Source organism: Peromyscus leucopus, chromosome 19 (assembly GCF_004664715.2).
Source record: "Peromyscus leucopus breed LL Stock chromosome 19, UCI_PerLeu_2.1, whole genome shotgun sequence".
Classification (NCBI taxonomy): Eukaryota; Metazoa; Chordata; class Mammalia; order Rodentia; family Cricetidae; genus Peromyscus; species Peromyscus leucopus.
In genome coordinates, this window is record NC_051079.1 from 65,482,864 (window position 1) to 65,499,322 (window position 16,459).

General features: G+C 44.1%; 1 protein-coding gene across 1 annotated transcript in view; it reads left to right on the plus strand.

Moving 5' to 3' along the window:
• Positions 1-16,459, plus strand: part of Pstpip2 (proline-serine-threonine phosphatase interacting protein 2) — an 88,694-nt gene that overhangs the window by 67,204 nt on the left and 5,031 nt on the right. Inside the window, exons 6-11 of the mRNA XM_028871982.2 lie at positions 6,663-6,725; positions 12,400-12,498; positions 13,728-13,773; positions 13,925-14,004; positions 15,267-15,365; positions 16,332-16,428. Of these exons, the coding sequence (XP_028727815.1) occupies positions 6,663-6,725; positions 12,400-12,498; positions 13,728-13,773; positions 13,925-14,004; positions 15,267-15,365; positions 16,332-16,428 (484 nt within the window). The remainder of the gene's footprint in view (positions 1-6,662; positions 6,726-12,399; positions 12,499-13,727; positions 13,774-13,924; positions 14,005-15,266; positions 15,366-16,331; positions 16,429-16,459) is intronic.

Consider the following 16,459-nt stretch of genomic DNA (forward strand, 5'->3'; position numbering starts at 1 on the left):
TATTTTACAATACCATTCAGTTCTACATATCAGCCATAGGTTCCCCTGTTCTCCCCCCTCCCACCTCCTCCCCTTCCCCCCCCCCCATTCCCACCTCCTCCAGGGCAAAGCCTCCCCCGAGGACTGCGATCAACCTGGTAGACTCAGTCCAGGCAGGTCCAGTCCCCTCCTCCCAGTCTGAGCCAAGCATCCCTGCATAAACTCCAGGTTTCAAACAGCCAACTCATGCAATGAGCACAGGACTTGGTCCCACTGCCTAGTTGCCTCCCAAACTGATCAAGCCAATCAACTGTCTCACCTATTCAGAGGGCCTGATCCAGCTGGGAGCCCCTCAGCATTTGGTTCATAGTTCATGCGTTTCCATTCGTTTGGCTATTTTTTTTTCAATAACTGAGTAAAACTGAAATTTATTATAAGCCACAGTCGTCCTAGGGACCTCCATGCTATATTTATAGCCTCCATGGTTCTATGGGTTGTGGTCTGATTGTTCTTTATTTTATATCTAGAATTCACTTATGAGTGAGTACATACCATGACTGTCTTTCTGGGTTTGGGTTACCTCACTCAGGATGATTTTTTCTAGTTCCATCCATTTGCCTGCAAATTTCATGCTTTCATTGTTTTTCTCTGCTGAGTAGTACTCCATTGTGTATATGTACCACATTTTTTTCATCCATTCTTCCATTGATGGGCATCTAGGTTATTTCCAGGTTCTGGCTATTACAAATAGTGCTGCTATGAACATAGCTGAGCATGTATATTTATGGTATGAATCAGCATTCCTTGGGTATATGCCCAAGAGTGGGATGGCTGAGTCTTGAGGTAGTACGATTCCTAATTTTCTGAGAAACCACCATACTGATTTCCACAGTGGTTGTACAAACTTGCATTCCCACCAACAGTGGAGGAGTGTTCCCCTTGCTCCACATCCTCTCCAACATTGACTGTCATTGGTGTTTTTGATTGTAGCCATTCTGACAGGTGTAAGGTGGTATCTCAGAGTCGTTTTGATTTGCATTCCTCTGTGATTAAGGATGTTGAGCATTTCTTTAAATGTCTTTCAGCCATTTGTGATTCTTGTTTTGTGAATTCTCTGTTTAGCTCTCTAGCCCATTTTTTAATTGGACTGTTCAGTATTTTGATGTCTAGTTTCTTGAGTTCTTTATATACTGTGGAGATCAATCCTCTGTCAGATGTGGGGTTGGTGAAGATCTTTTCCCATTCTGTTCAGCCCCTTACTTTTATTTCAATCTATTTTTAATTGAAATAAGATTGCATCACCTTCCTCTCTCCCTCTAGCCTTTCTTAGCTACCCACCTCCAATCCCTCCCATGTTCCCCCTCCACAAAGTGTTATTTTTTTAATTTTTAAGTGTGTGTGTGTGTGTGTGTGTGTGTGTGTGTGTGTATGTGTGTGTATTTGTGTATGTGTGTGTGGGTGTCCATGGAAGCCCAGGATCCACTGGAACTAGAGTTACAGGGGTTTGTGAGCCACCTGACATGGGTGCTGGGAACCAAACTTGGGTTCTCTTAACTGCTGAGTTATCTCTCCAGCCCTGAAATGACAATTTTCTTGTCTCTTCTCTCCTCTCACTCCCCCTCTCCCTCACCACTTCTTCAGGCAGGGTTTCTCTATATAGCCCTGGCTGTCCTGGAACTCAATACATAGAGCCAACTGGCCTGGAACTCACAGAGATCCACCTGCTTCTGCTTCCTAGTGCTGGGATTAAAGGCGTGCACCACCGCAGCCCAGCTGAAATGACAGCAAAAGAGCTTGGAGGTTGGAAAGGTGGCTCCTCAGTTGAGTGTGTACTGCCCTCACAGAGGATCTGAGTTCAGTTCTCAGCACCATGTGAGATGGCTGATGACCACCTGTAACTCACCTCCAGGGGTATGCAGTCCTTCCAGCCTTCATGGGCACTGCATTCACATGTATGTGATCACACACAGACAGGCACAGACATACAATTAAAAAAATGTAAGCTGAGTGAGGTGGCAGATGCCTTTAACACCCCAGAGGCAGAGGCAGGCAGATCTCTGCAAATTCAAGACCAAGCCTGGCTTATATAGTGAGTTCCAGGCCAGTGGGAATTACTTAATGTGGCCTTGTCTTCAAAAAAAAAAAAAAAAAAAAAAGGAAAGAAAAGAATAATTAAAAAGTTAAGGAGATATTGTGTCTCATGTGGAATAGTTAAAAAAATAAAAGGAAGCATAATACCTTAGCCAACTGAGCTGTGCATCTATGACCCCACTAAAAAGGGCCATTTTCTCACATCCTCAGGTGTCTTTAGCAGCCCTGGCCCTTGCAGGGAGAGCTGTTAGCTCTGAAACTTTCCCGCTAACATGACGCACACCCAGTGAGTGGTTTGGGCTCAGAGGAGAAGCAGAGCAGCACATGCTCAATTCAAGTTCCCTTCTCAGCAGGAGACCCTTTCAAAACATCCAAAAGCCAGAAGTTTATTTAGAAAGTGGTAGTTATGTGTTTCACAATGGACTCTGGGGTGGCTTTGAGTACCTATTTTTTTTTTTTTTAAGAACATGCTTTAGGGGAAAAAAAAGATGTGTCAATGCTGACTTCCCTTTTTAAAATTGTCACACTGCATGCTCTGGTCTTCCACTTCTTGGAAATAGAGCTATTTACACTCATCCAAAGACCAGCTGCTTGCTTGTTTTTGTTTTTTCTTTTCTTTCTTTTTCTCTTATGCAACTGGGTGAATCCAGGACCTTGGTTGTGCTGTACAAGCACAGTATTGAGCTGTGTCTCCACATGTAAGTTACTGATTTATTTTGAAAAGCCTATAGGGGGCTGGAGAGATGGCTCAGAGGTTAAGAGCACTGATTGCTCTTCCAGAAGTTCTGAGTTCAATTCCCATCAACCACATGGTGGCTCACAACCATCTGTAGTGAGATCTGGTGTCCTCTTCTGGCCTGCAGTCATGCATGCTGTATACATAATAAATAAATAAACCTTAAGAAAAGCCTAATAAATTCTTAAGTAGAATGTTTTATGCCTTTAATTTTTTTTTCAAGATTTAAAAATCTTTAATCCCAGCACTTGGGAGGCAGAGGCAGGCAGATCTCTATGAGTTCAAGGCCAGCCTGGTCTACATAGTAAGATCCAGGACAGCCAAGGCTACATAGTGAGACCCTGTCTCAAAAGACAAATAAACAAAACTTTATCTTGTATGTATGAGTATTTTGTCTGCATATGTCTGCATATCATGTGAATGTCTGGTGCCCATGGAGGTTAGAAGGAGATGTCAGAGATACCCCTGAACAAGGGTTGCTGATGTTATGAGCCACCATGTGGATACTGGGAATTGAACCCAGGTCCTTTTCACGAGCAACAAGCGTTCTTAATTGGTGAATCATCACTCTAGTCCTGTTTTCTTATTTTAAATTACATTTTTATTTTCTACATGTGTGAGTGCATGAGCGTGTGCATGTATATGTGTTCATGCCATGGTGTATATGTGAAAATCAGAGGACAGCTTGTAAGAGCTGGTCCTCTTCTTTCACTGTGTTGGTCCCAGGGATTGAATTCATGTTGTCAGGCTCGACAGCAAGTGTCCTTATCTACTGAGACATCTTACTGGTTCCATAATTGATTTGTTTAGTAGACTGGGACAGGGGAAATGTGGGAGGGTGGCTGGTCAATGTTTATAGCTGCTTACCTCTGCAAGTAGTGTTTTCTTGGGGATGAGCACCAAGATGGACATATTCTCCTTCCACTAAACACAGAACATAGCCAGACAGTCTGATGTGATATAGAATCAGGAAACATATGATGAGTCCTCTACAGTAAAGGAAAGGAAAGGAAGGTCCCATCTGAACACCTAATAGGGACATACAACCTCACCTGGGGCTGGTGAAGCCTTCTGGAGGAAGTCACCTCTGTAAACTGTTTGCTGTCCCACCCATTCCCAAATACTCAGAAACTGCTTCCCAAATAATTGACTCAGAGGCTTAATATAAATTATATAAATGCTCAGCCAATAGCTCAGGCTTATTACTAACTAGCTCTTACATTTTATATTTTTCATTGTGAGTCTAGCCTTTAATGTCGGAGCTATCCCTCCAGCCCAGCTCTTACATTTTAAGTTAACCCATATTCCTTATTTACATTCTTTATTAGCAAGGCACATTAATCTCCTGCTCCCTCTGCATCTGGTTGCTGACTCTGGCCTTCTACTTCCCATCATTCTTAGTTTGGTCACTCTGCCTATATTTCCTTTCTGGCTACTGGCCAATCAGTGTTTTATTAAACCAATTCAAGTGACAAATCTTTTCAGTGTACAGGAGGATTATTCCACAGCACAACTGTATGCTAAAGCTACTGTTAGAGGCCACTACTGAGGTAATGAGAACGAAGCCTGGCATTCCTGGGGGTAGGCAGGGTGAGGAGGGTGTGTGGATCTCCTTCCCAGTAATCTGCCCCAGAATTACTTGGATCCTTCACAAATTTCTTCTCCTTTTCCCTTCCTTTTCTTTATTCCATTCTATAGATGAGATGGTTGAGTTTTTGCATACTTTGTGTTACCAATAATAAAACACATCTGAGCAGAAAACCTGAATGCTAAAAGAGCCTCTCTCCCCAAAACACATGTAAGAGAATTTGGACTCACTGAGATCATCCTGAGTGGGTCACCCTGTGAGTGAGCATGGACACAAGAAGACTTAGGTCAAAGCTATTTAGCAGATAGAGATAGACCCGATGTGCCACCACTAACTCCCTGAGTGGGCTTGAGCACTGCATATCACTCCAGGGTCCAGAAATTACCCATGATTGCTTAGAGTCAATGGCTGCTCTTTGGGACCTTGACAACTATCAAATGCTGGTGTCCTTGTGAAGGCAGATGGGAATGGCAGGAAGTGAAGAGGTAGTGTGAGTCACTCAGCACCTGAGAAGGGCCTAAAGTAGATGCTATACAGAACTTGGAGATAAGGAGACATCTTGGGCTATCAACTATAAACTAGTAGCAACCATCAACTGGATAAGTAGCAAAGTGTATACTTGGACTAAAAGGGCCATGGCAAAGCCAACACTGCTAGTTGATCTGGTCAAGTAGCCTAGGAAAATCAGCTGTGATTAGTGAAGGAGTAAAACTAGTCAGTTGTGTGAACTTCAACTCCCTGGCAACCGTGGCCAGGATCTGTCATGTGTCTTTCTGTGTGGGACTCATGTTGGAGCCCTGTCACTCTGTCTGCCTTATCTTCTTCATTAGCAGGCAAACAGCTGCTTCCTGGTATCTTTGTTTTACAGAAGGCTAGGAGGAAAATTCTGGGTTCTTTGACGCTCCCGTGAGGGAATTTCATTTATCCCACTTGAAGTGAGCCCACCATACGTATTTCATCCAAATATCCTGAAAATCCATCCATGCTTCTCTGTATGGTAATACATAAAAACTTAAATTCTTCATGTATCCAGTAGGAGCTGCATTTGAATTTCACTTTCAGTAAGACATAAGTAGGCTCATTGGTGCAAATTTCAGCTTTCTTTATTTGCTGACTCTCTTAGTTGCTTTTCTGCTGCGGTGTAGACACGGTGAACTAAGCGACTCATAGAAGAAAAAGTTTATCGTTGTTTCAGTTGTAGAGGGTGATCCATGACCTCATTGCAGACAACATGGTGACAGGCCGACAGGCATGGCCCTGGAGCAGTAGCTGAGTGTTTAGTGTTGAGACAGTAACTAGGAGGCAGAGAGAAAGCTGGCTGGGAATGGCATGGGTTCACATGCCACTCCCAGTATCACACCTCCTCCAAACAAGGCCACACACATTTCCTAACCCTTCCCCAAACAGTTCCACCAACGAGAGACCAAGCAATCAAATATATGAGCCTCTGGGGGCCATCTTCATCCAAACCCACCACACTGACTTTTGTTTCTTTGGGCTCCTGAAGCTCATTGCCATCACGAAAGTAGAGATGTAGTACTTGTACAGAAATGCTACTATGATCATGGAGCTGCTTCACACACAAGTACTAGATAAGTGGGAGCCAGAACAATTGTGTCTAGGAGGTAGGTATTTATTATAAGCATCATAGTTTTGATTAACAAAAGTACCACCATCGCAACTCCAATGGAGACATTGTGCTCAAGGGAACTACGCGGTTTACCTCGCTGGGTTAGATGAGGCAGAGGATCGTAGAGCAGTCTCTGTTAGCACTGCTACAGACACATCCTTCATTCCCTGGCAACTTGTTGTAAAGCGTATGTCATCGATAGGCCACAGAAGTGGAGGTGGAGTTCCTCATTTGCCTGTGCCGACATAACTTCCAGAATAAAGTCGCTCTTAAAATACAAATGGTATTTTAAACAAAAGTTTAAAATTCCTCCTTGAAATCAAAGTCCTTTGATTCTTGATTCACCAAAGAAAGCACTCCATGGTGATCAGCGAGTCCTTGGTGATGTTCTGAGCCTTCAGGACCTGGTGTGTGAGTGTCCAGGCTAAATAACATGCAACATGTTTAACCGGTTGTGACTTCCTGAGCAAGGAGTTTAGTCTCTATCTGTGCTGTCCTCATTTGTGATAGCACATTTGGCTTCTGGGTGACCTGAAAACTAAATCGGATAACCCATGTTGAACATTTAGTCCTCAAGACAAGCTGTTGTTAGCGGTCACTTACAGTTTTTATTGACAGTGTTTGTATTCTCTCCACAGACAGAAACTATAATGGATGCTGCCCACAAACAAAAGAACTCTCAATTCAAGAAAACCATGGATGTAAGTCACACTTGCTGCTGCCGTTTCTGTAATAGAGGCATTATCAGAAATTCTGCACATGAATATGCTCCTACCCAAATGATGTTTCAATGGTGTCATTTATCAGTGTGCTATTAAGGAAAACACTTGGCTTTCCTTCCTGTGAAGGCCTGGGGAAGCTTGAAATGGGAGAGTGTGGGTGCAGCAGTGTTCTTTCTGCTGGCGAGCTGGAGTAGAACTCTGTCCTCTGGGCATGGCGTGGCTATTGCCTTCTAAGTCAGAGTATCTGTGGCTACCAACACCCCTAGCAAGACTGGACCCCGTAACATTCTTTTCTGCAGGAGAGGGAGATTCATAGGGCAGCAAATGAGTGGTCACAAGCAGGATAAGGGGCCTCCCAAGGCCACGCCTTCAACAAGGACATGGGTGGATAACAGCTCTGGGTAGGGGCAGACTTTTCTTGTGCGGTGAAGCTACCTGTAAGTTGTCTATGCTTCTACATGACCCTTCACCCTTGATCCCATAAATATCCACAGTCAAACTCATTGGCCCACCAAGGTGGACTTGAGTGGTCTTTTGGTACCTGATGGGGGTGAGTAGGTGTTTGTTCATCTCTGCTGGAATAGTTAGCATGGCACCTGGAAAAATAAAACCGGCTCACTGAAATATTGTAGGACGTGATACAAAAGCATGTGATACACAAATGCACACACACACACACACACACACACACACACACACAAACAAGCGTACACACACAGGCACACACATATGTACACGGAGACACACACATAGAGACACATGGAGACACACACATACATACACGCAGGCACATATGTACACACATATAAATAAACACACACATATACTATTTATCTTGCATTTGAATTTTCTACTCCATAGCACTTCTGAACCTTGATTGTTGCTCATTTTACTGAATGACCCTTTTGTGTTTTAAGATATCTGGGAATTATAAGAGCCCCCTTTCACTTAAGTGACTTATTAACAATCCCTAGCAAGCTAGGAAGAAGTTGTTACAGTTTCCGTCCTAGCTTTTCATGAGTTGTTAGTGCTCAATACAACCTCTTCTTTTAGATACATACACACTGCTACATCTGTAGCGTGTGTGGCTGTAATATGCTGTTGAAAGTATTACTCTGCGGACAGCACATGCAGTCTATTCCTCTTGGAGGAAACCGCATCAAAGCTTTTGGTCAGGAGGGAATGTTGGTTGATGTAGAGTGCTGAAATAGTGCCAGGGAGTGTGTGTGTGTGTGTGTGTGTGTGTGCGCGCGCGCTTGGAGAAATCTGGGGCAAGTTTCCTCACATTAAAGTGAATGACTTCTAAAGAAAATCTACATGTCTTGATTGTTTCCTGTACCTATACATAGACTGTTGATTGTGTTAACCCACTTTGTGTTGCAGCAAAAACATCAGAGAAAACAACTTAAAATTTGGCGGGAAGGTTTGTTTTGGTTCACAGTTCCAGAGGCTTCTGTGTGTGGTTGCTTGGTCCTAAAGGGAGGCTGAGCATCATGGTGCAGGGTGGGTGGTAGAACAGAGCTGCCTGGGAAGCAGGAGACCACGAGGAAGGGTCTAGGAACAAGATACAGTCCACTGCCTTCAAGCAGGCCCCACCTCCTAAGTTTCTACTATCTTTCAATAGCCCGTCAACAAACTAACTCATCAATGGATTAACCCGATGATTGGGTCAGAGCACCCATGATTTAATCACTTCCCCAAAGTGTTCTCTCTGACCACTGGTGAGTTTGGGATCAAGCATGAGGATCAGCACTAAAGCAAATATTATGTGATTGCTGGGAATTGAACTCAGGACCTCTGGAAGAGCAGCCAGCACTCTTAACCATCTCTGCAGCCCTTAAAAATAAAATTAAAGAGTATTTTGAATTTTCCATAAATATTTGTTTAAATTATTTTTATTTTATGTGTATGAGTTTGTTTGTTTGGTTTTTCGAGACAGCGTTTCTCTGTGTAGTTTTGGTGCCTGTCCTGGAACTCACTCTGTAGACCAGGGTGGCCTCAAACTCACAGAGATCCACCTGCCTCTGCCTCCCAAGTGCTGGGGTTAAAGGCGTGTACCACTGCTGCCTGGCTGTTTTTGTTTTTGCTTTTCAAGACAGGGTTTCTCTGTGTAACTGCCTTGGCTGTCCTGGAACTTGATTTGTAGACTAGGTTGGCCTCGAACTTACAGAGATATGCCTCCCCAGTGCTGGGATTAAAAGAGTGAGCCACCATGCTGGCTGTGTATGAGCATTTTTCCCATACATATGTATGTCACTGTGAGCATGCCAGAGAGGCCAGAAGCTGGAGTTACAGGTGGTTGGCTGTGAGCTGCTATTTAGGTGCTGGGGATCAGACCCAGGACCTCTGAAAGAGCACCAGTGCACCTAATCACTGAGGCATCTCTCCAGTGTCTTATGGAGCCATCTCTCCATAAATCTTAAAAAAAAAAATGTGTGTGTGTGGGTGGGTGGTGGTGGTGGTGGTGGTGGGAGAGTACATACCATGGCACACCTGTGGAAGTCAGAGAACAGCTTTTGGTAGTTCATTCTCTCCTTCCATTGTGTGGGTCTCAGGGATCCAGGCCAGGTTGTCAGCCTTGGCGGTAAGAACCTTAACTCTCTCTCCACGATCCCTTTTCTCTACTTTGTTTATTTTTGTGAAATACACATGACATGAGACTTCCATTGGAGAAAACCGTGCTTGTCTGAGTCTGGCTTATTTTGCTTGTTGTAATTCTCCAGCCCCACCCAGTTTCCTGCCAATGACACGGTTTTATTCTTCCCTTAGAGTTGAGGAAAGCTCCTCTGTGGTACATTTCTACATTTTCTTTATCCACTCGCTTGCTGACTGACTGATCAGCGACTGTGGGATTACGGCTGACAGTTCTTTTCTTGGGGCCTTTGAAGTTATTTCACTTCTTCCTTTGGGTTCTCGTTCTTCCTAGAGAGAAACCTGTGCAAGTCAAGCTGTTTGTTCTTTGAGATAAAATGTCATTACTGCCACTGCTTCAACATATTTTCTTTGTTTTAGCCTTTAGTCATTCCGTGAATGCCTTGGGTGCCCTTAGGATTCTCTTGTTTGGAGTTTAGTTAGTTTTAATCTGTAGGTTATATCTTTTTTTTTTTTTTTAAGATTTATTTATTTATTATGTATACAGTGTCCTGCATGCCGGAAGAGGGCACTGTGGAATTGAACTCAGGACTCTGGAAGAGCAGACTGTGCTTTTAACCTCTTAGCTATCTCTCCAGCCCCTGTAGGTTATGTCTTTTACCAAAATTGGGGTCGCCTCAGTTACTGCCTCACATGTAGTTTTAGCCTTTCTTCTCTGTGAGTATTCCAAGTCCACGAGGTATTAGTTTGCTTCTTTCTGTACTAAAGGTCCCTGGGGCTCTGTTCAATTTTCTCAGCTGTTTTTTTGTCTTCAATGTTGGTTTATTTTGATTTTTGCTGATGTGATTGGATTAAAAATACCAGGGGCATTAATGAAGCTCACCTGGGAGGTTTTCTGGTAGGTTCTTTCCCTAGAGGCTTAATTAAGGATGAGAGTCACACCCTGAATGTGGTGACACCAACCTAGGCTCTGAGTCTGAATTAAAAAGGGAAAAAGGGAAAAGCCAGGTGAACGCCAGCATTTCCCATTCTCTACTTCCTGGTCCAATCCCGGAAATGAGGAGTCCCAGGTTTCCGTTGTCATGGACTCCACCACACCTTCCCTGCCATGATGGACTGTGAACTAAAGTAAATCCTTCCTCCCACAAGCCACCTCTCGATCACCGAGGCGAGGAAATACTGAATACACTCTTGGTCACTCGAGGTGATGACACTTACCCCTTCCTGTTGATTTAGTCCTCTGTCTCTTCAGTTCTTCATGGGGCTTTTGTTGTTTTCAAACCACTTTTCCATTCCGAGATTTCCTTTTATCTTCTGTTTCTTTGCTTAGCTTTTCTGTATCTTTGCCACGCTGTTTTGCTTTGGTTTGTTTCGGTGTGTCGTGGTTTGCCGAATGCTTTTGCAGTCTTTGTCAGGCAGTTCTAACATCTGTCATCTTGAGGCTGGCATCTGCTGATTGCCATTGTTCATTCAGTTCGATTTTTTTTTTTCTAGCTCTTGGTTTGGGTGGTACTCCATTGATTTGGGTATTTAGGGTATTACAAGAAAGCTTTGGGGCATTTAAACCATGTTTCATCTGTTTTCCTGTGAGTGCACATCCACACGAGCTGGGGCCTTATTATTGCTATCTGGGGTTAGGAGTTCAGGTTCCCCTCTGTCCTCAAGGGAAGTTCTAATTTCCCATGACACTTCCTCTGCTACCACCCCAGCAGGGAAGGGACCTGACTGTGGAAGTTCAGGCAGGTCAAGGGGGTCTATACTGTACAGGTAGGTATATAACATACAGCATATAGGGAAAGCTTGTGAAAGGCTAGCAGTAGTTGAATTATGGAAACTTACTTATGAGAAATATAGAGGAGTATGTGTCACAGTAAGCCCAAACCGCCTCTCCACCATCCTTTGGAGAGCTTCACCCATCGAGTTTTCTGGGTTCAATTTCACACATCCTTGTGTAAAAGCTATAAAAGTACAGTTTATATCTTATTTTGTTTTCATGTCCCTTTGGAGATAAATGTATAAGAATCCTTGCTTTATAGGTGGCGAAACAAAGGCAGAGGACATAAAGTAATTTATTAAAAATAAAAGATACATAGATAAAGGTGAGGCTTGATTTGAGCCTCTGCACTCTGGTTCCAGCACTTGATCTCTGTTTCACAGGGAGCTGCAGAGAAATAAACCAAGAAAAGAGTTGTATTTTTGGTTGTGTATTTTGCTGGCTGAGCTGTCTCTCTAGCCAAGAAATAAAACCTCCATTCTTAGTCAAGTATAACTATCACACTGATTTATTCTCTAATTGTTTGATTCATAGCTTGTGTGTGTGTGTGTTGCTTAAACAAGCTAAGGCTTTGTTTCTAGACCAGAAACAAACTAATTTCCTTGATTCAACAATGATTAGAGTTTGTGAAATGATTCCGTAATCCTGGTAGTAAGAGTGGTATAAGATAGGCCGTTGGCTACTTTAAACTCTGTCGAACTGAAGTCTTTAAGAAGCATGACTATGCTAGAGTGGAAGAGATGGGGCACTGCTGTGCCCCTCACTGGCATGGCAGCGGCTGGGGACTCGAGAATACTGACGCCTGTCGAGAATGAGAGGGAGTTGGTTCCAGTGACCAAATGATTGTGCATAGACTCAAAGGATTATGAATGTTACATAAATGTTGGATTACATATTTTAGAAGTTATATATATGGGGATGGATACAATTACACTGCGGTGTATAATTGTGTGAAAATTTCAAGAATAAATCAGAAAAATCATTTATATACATTTTAAGTCCCATTTCTTAGTCTTTTGAGCTCATGTGGAGCTTGAAACAAAGCTGGAACTTTGTTCCAGCAAATGACAGTTATTACTTCCTTGGGCTGGGGGCCACTCTGTGCCTAGTTTGGAAAAAGGCTGGAACTAGGGAGACTTCTCAGAGTGCAGTGAGAACCTCTTGTCTGTTGATTCCAGCACCATCTGGAGCTTATGCTGGGCCTGGACCTGGCCTGGAGGGCTGGGTCAGCTGATTTTCACACTGTATACCCTGCTCACTTGTCTCCACTCTTTGTTTGTAACAAAGGCCAAGAAGAATTATGAGCAGAAGTGTCGGGACAAGGATGAGGCGGAGCAGGCTGTCCACCGCAGTGCCAATGTGGCCAACCCAAGGCAGCAGGAAAAGGTGCGTGGTGTGGTCTACAACCTGAAGAGGCAGAGATGCACTCATGTCTGTTTATAGGGGTTGAGCATGATACACATGGCTTGGTGCTCTAGTGCTCAGAAGGGTGAAGCAGGAGGGTCATGAGGTTAATGCCAGATTGGACTATGTAGTGAAACCCATCTCAAAAAAATAAAAATAAAGATTGCAAAACAAAACTTAATTTATTATTTTTTAAAAAAGATTTATAGCCCAAGTCTCTGGCAATAACTTCTTTGGCTTCTAAACTTCAGAAAAAGAAAAAAAAAAGCCCCAGTAACATTTTTGAGGTTGGGGAAAGCATCAGAGAAGCACACCATTGGAGAACAGTGGGTGGAATAAGAGTCCTGATGTATTTTTTAAAAATGTCTTCAAAACTCAGCTCTTGTATTCTTTGTTGACAGAATGCTTCTTGTGGGTGAGACATTTAATCATATGGGCTGAAATAATATTAATAAATAAAGTCATATATTTAGTAGTATGGCTGGGGCAATGGCTCAGCAGTTAAGAGCACTGACCGCTCTTCCAGGGGACCTGAGTTCAATTCTCAGAATCTACTTGGCAGCTCACAACCATCTATAACTCCAGTCCTAGGGTGTACAATGCCCTCTTCTGGTCTCTGCAGGTGGTACACAGACATACATTCAAGCAAAACACTCATACACACAAAATATAAAATAAATAAATAATATATAATATGAACATAATATTATCCACAGCTTGAGGGCAGGGAGACATATAGCGATAAATCCAAGGAAGTCTGCTTAAGGAGTATTAGGGAGTTTATTAGGATATAAATTGGGGAGAACAACTCACTAAAAGGGATAAGGCAAAATCATCGCAGAGTCCTGGAAGGTTCATGGCCAGTCCCATGCGGCTTCTGCCACCTGAGTCAGTCTACACCATCCCAAGCCCATAAGGGAGAGAAGAGAGCAAGGTCTATGTGCCCCTCAGGTCTTAAGCTAGCCCCAGGCCATGCCCTAGGGGCTGGTACCTCAAGGTGGAACAGGTACCCACTACAGAGATGTGTCTATGGGAAGACATAGGATGGCTGTTTTCTGATGCTGAGAAGATGAAGGAGTAAAGATGAAAGATCTGCTTCTAAGTTGGACTTGGAGCAGACCTTACTTCTCCATCGTTATTACTTTTACCCGTGTTTGCCCGTGGAAGCCTGGTTCAGCTTTCCTAATGCTTTCTGGTTTTGGTCCTCACAGCTTTTTGTGAAACTGGCAACTTCAAAGACTGCAGTAGAGGATTCAGGTGAGGGGCGGGATGCTCTGATACATGGGGAGGGTTGGTTGGGGGGCTGTTTACATTATTATGAATATGTAGGATCAAAAGGCATTAGAAAGGAACAGCTACAATCCAACAAGCCTGTCTAGTTTCTAAATCAACCCCCCGCCCATGGCAGATAAATCCTACATGCTGCACATCAACATGCTGGAGAAGATCCGGGAAGACTGGCAGAGTGAGCACGTAAAGGCCTGTGAGGTAGGTACCTGGGACCGGAAACAGTGTGGGACGGGAAGCAGTGTGGGACCAGAAGCAGCGTGGGATGAAGCACGTCTTCCTCCTAGAACCTGAGAATCTGCTTTCAGAGTACAAGGGCGAGTTAGAAACCGAGAATTTAAGTGAAGAACCAAAGGGACTGGAATAATTTCCTCCTAATGCTTATCTTTGTTGCCGCCCAACCCTAATCTTGACCTCACTGTCCAGCTCAATCCAGAGCTTTAGGCATGACGCAGCTGCATCAGTCAGTGGTGGGTTGAGCACTAATCACCCTGAGAGTCAGGCCTGTACTCGCTAGGTTCTAAGGAGAATACACAGGACTCCATAGTTTTCAAGAGAAAACTTGAAGGACACAAGCTGGAAAGTTCCTCAGCTTTCTGACACCGGTTTTTATAACAGCATTCTTGGGCCAGCAGAACCAGCATTATCTGAGGCCTCTCCGCCCAGCCCAGGCCTTTGGAGTCAGAAACACTTAGGGTAGCAGCTGGCTGTCTCTGTGAATTCAAGAATTAGAACCGCTGATGCACAGCTTTCCTTAATCGGAAAGGAGCTGCTCCCTGCCCTGTCAAGGTCTTACGCTGCCCAGCTGGCCTCTTTACACCATTTGGCACACTCTCCTCCCTTTCGGCTGCGGGCTCTCTCTCTCTCTCTCTCTCTCTCTCTCTCTCTCTCTCTCTCTCTCTCTCTCTCTCTCTCTCTCTCTCTCCCTCTCTCTCTGTCCCTGACTCTGTCTCTCCTGATGTGCGTGTGTGTGTGTGTGTGTGTGTATGTGTGTGTGTGTGTGTGTGTGTGTGTGTGTGTGTGTATCATGCCTAGGACCTCACACTTGTATGTGTTCTATCATTGAGATGTTTCCAGCCCCAGCTACATTTTTTGAAGTTGTTTGCAAGTTCCAAGTTCCAGCCTGTCTCAGCCTAAAGGTTACTGTCTACACCTCTTTCTCCTCGCTCATGGATACCAGGGATGCCCTTGGTGTGAGGTCCAGTGGACCTTTGTCGTTTCTTTTCCCTTTGTGTGGTGCCGGTGATCAAACCCAGAGCTTTATACATGCTAGGCAAGCACCAGTCCACGGAGCCGTACCCCCAGACTAACTTGGGTAATTTTTTTTTAATCTTATTTGATTGATCTTATTTGATGACTCTCTACAATTTGATACTGTACACTAAGCACTTTCTTCCGCTTTCGTCTTTAAACTCCGCCCCTCATCTTTACAAATGCGTGTCCATGTCACTGTCTTTCTGTAGGTGTTTGAGGCTCAAGAATGCGAGCGCATCAACTTCTTCCGGAACGCATTGTGGTTACATGTCAATCAGCTGTCCCAGCAATGCGTCACAAATGATGAAGTAAGTCTGAAGCATTCACAAGAGGACGGTCCTCTGCGTGTTAGAATCAACAGAGCAGAAAGAACCGTCAGTGCTCCCTCGTTCGGTGCTCACTAGTCCATCCTCTCCCCGCTTCCTGCTTCCGTTTGAGGGACAGAGAGATAGTGGCTTGAGCATGGCTGTCACCGGCCCGACTCCTGGTCCGTTTTGCTGTCGTGACTCTCTTAAGAAACCGAGAGTAAGGGATGAATAGCAGATAAGGAAACCCAAACACAGTTTAATGTGTGGAAGACAGAGATGTCACCGAAGAACGTGAGTCCCAAAGACAGCTCCCGCATAGAATGCCATCACTGTCTGCACCCAGTATTAGCAGACTGGCCCGTGGCAGGTTGATGGTCACCCCAGGGTGAAGATTTGCTTCTGTATCTTCATGGTGCTTATCCAGAATCAGCTTGTGTGCAGCAACAGTAACCGGGTCCCCAGCAATAGTAACCAGATGAGGTTATCACAGCCTTTGCTAAGAAATAGCCCCTCTCTCAGATGGGACATGGCTTCAGAAGAATGATCAGGTGTCCAGGGAACCCGTAGAATTGAACGGAAGAACTGATCCTCAAGTGAAGTAGTTGTGTTTGCCAAATGCGTGTGGCACTGAGACGTGGTCATGGGACTTGCATCACTGGACTTGGCATATAGTTTCTTTATTCTATCAAGACTTTTAAAAAAATAACCAGAGTTTCGGTTGGGCCTGAAAGAAATACTTCCTTGTATCTTAAATGTATTTATTTATTGATTGATTGATAAAGAAGGCAATAGCACAGATATACTAGAAAGCTGCCCTTATGTGAGTCTTGGACTTAGGAATGTCTTCTACTTTCAAAACAAAAGTTGCAAAAGAGTCGGCTGCTCAAGAATGTTCCTTTCATATAGAGTGGTGCCGTAATTATCATCAATACACTTCTATATAATGCTTTATCTCGTGTTTATCAGATGTATGAACAAGTCCGTAAGAGTCTAGAAATGTGCAGCATTGAAAAGGACATCCAGTATTTTGTGAACCAGCGTAAAACTGGACAGACCCCACCAGGTGAGCCGGGGTGGCATGGTGGGAGGGATGG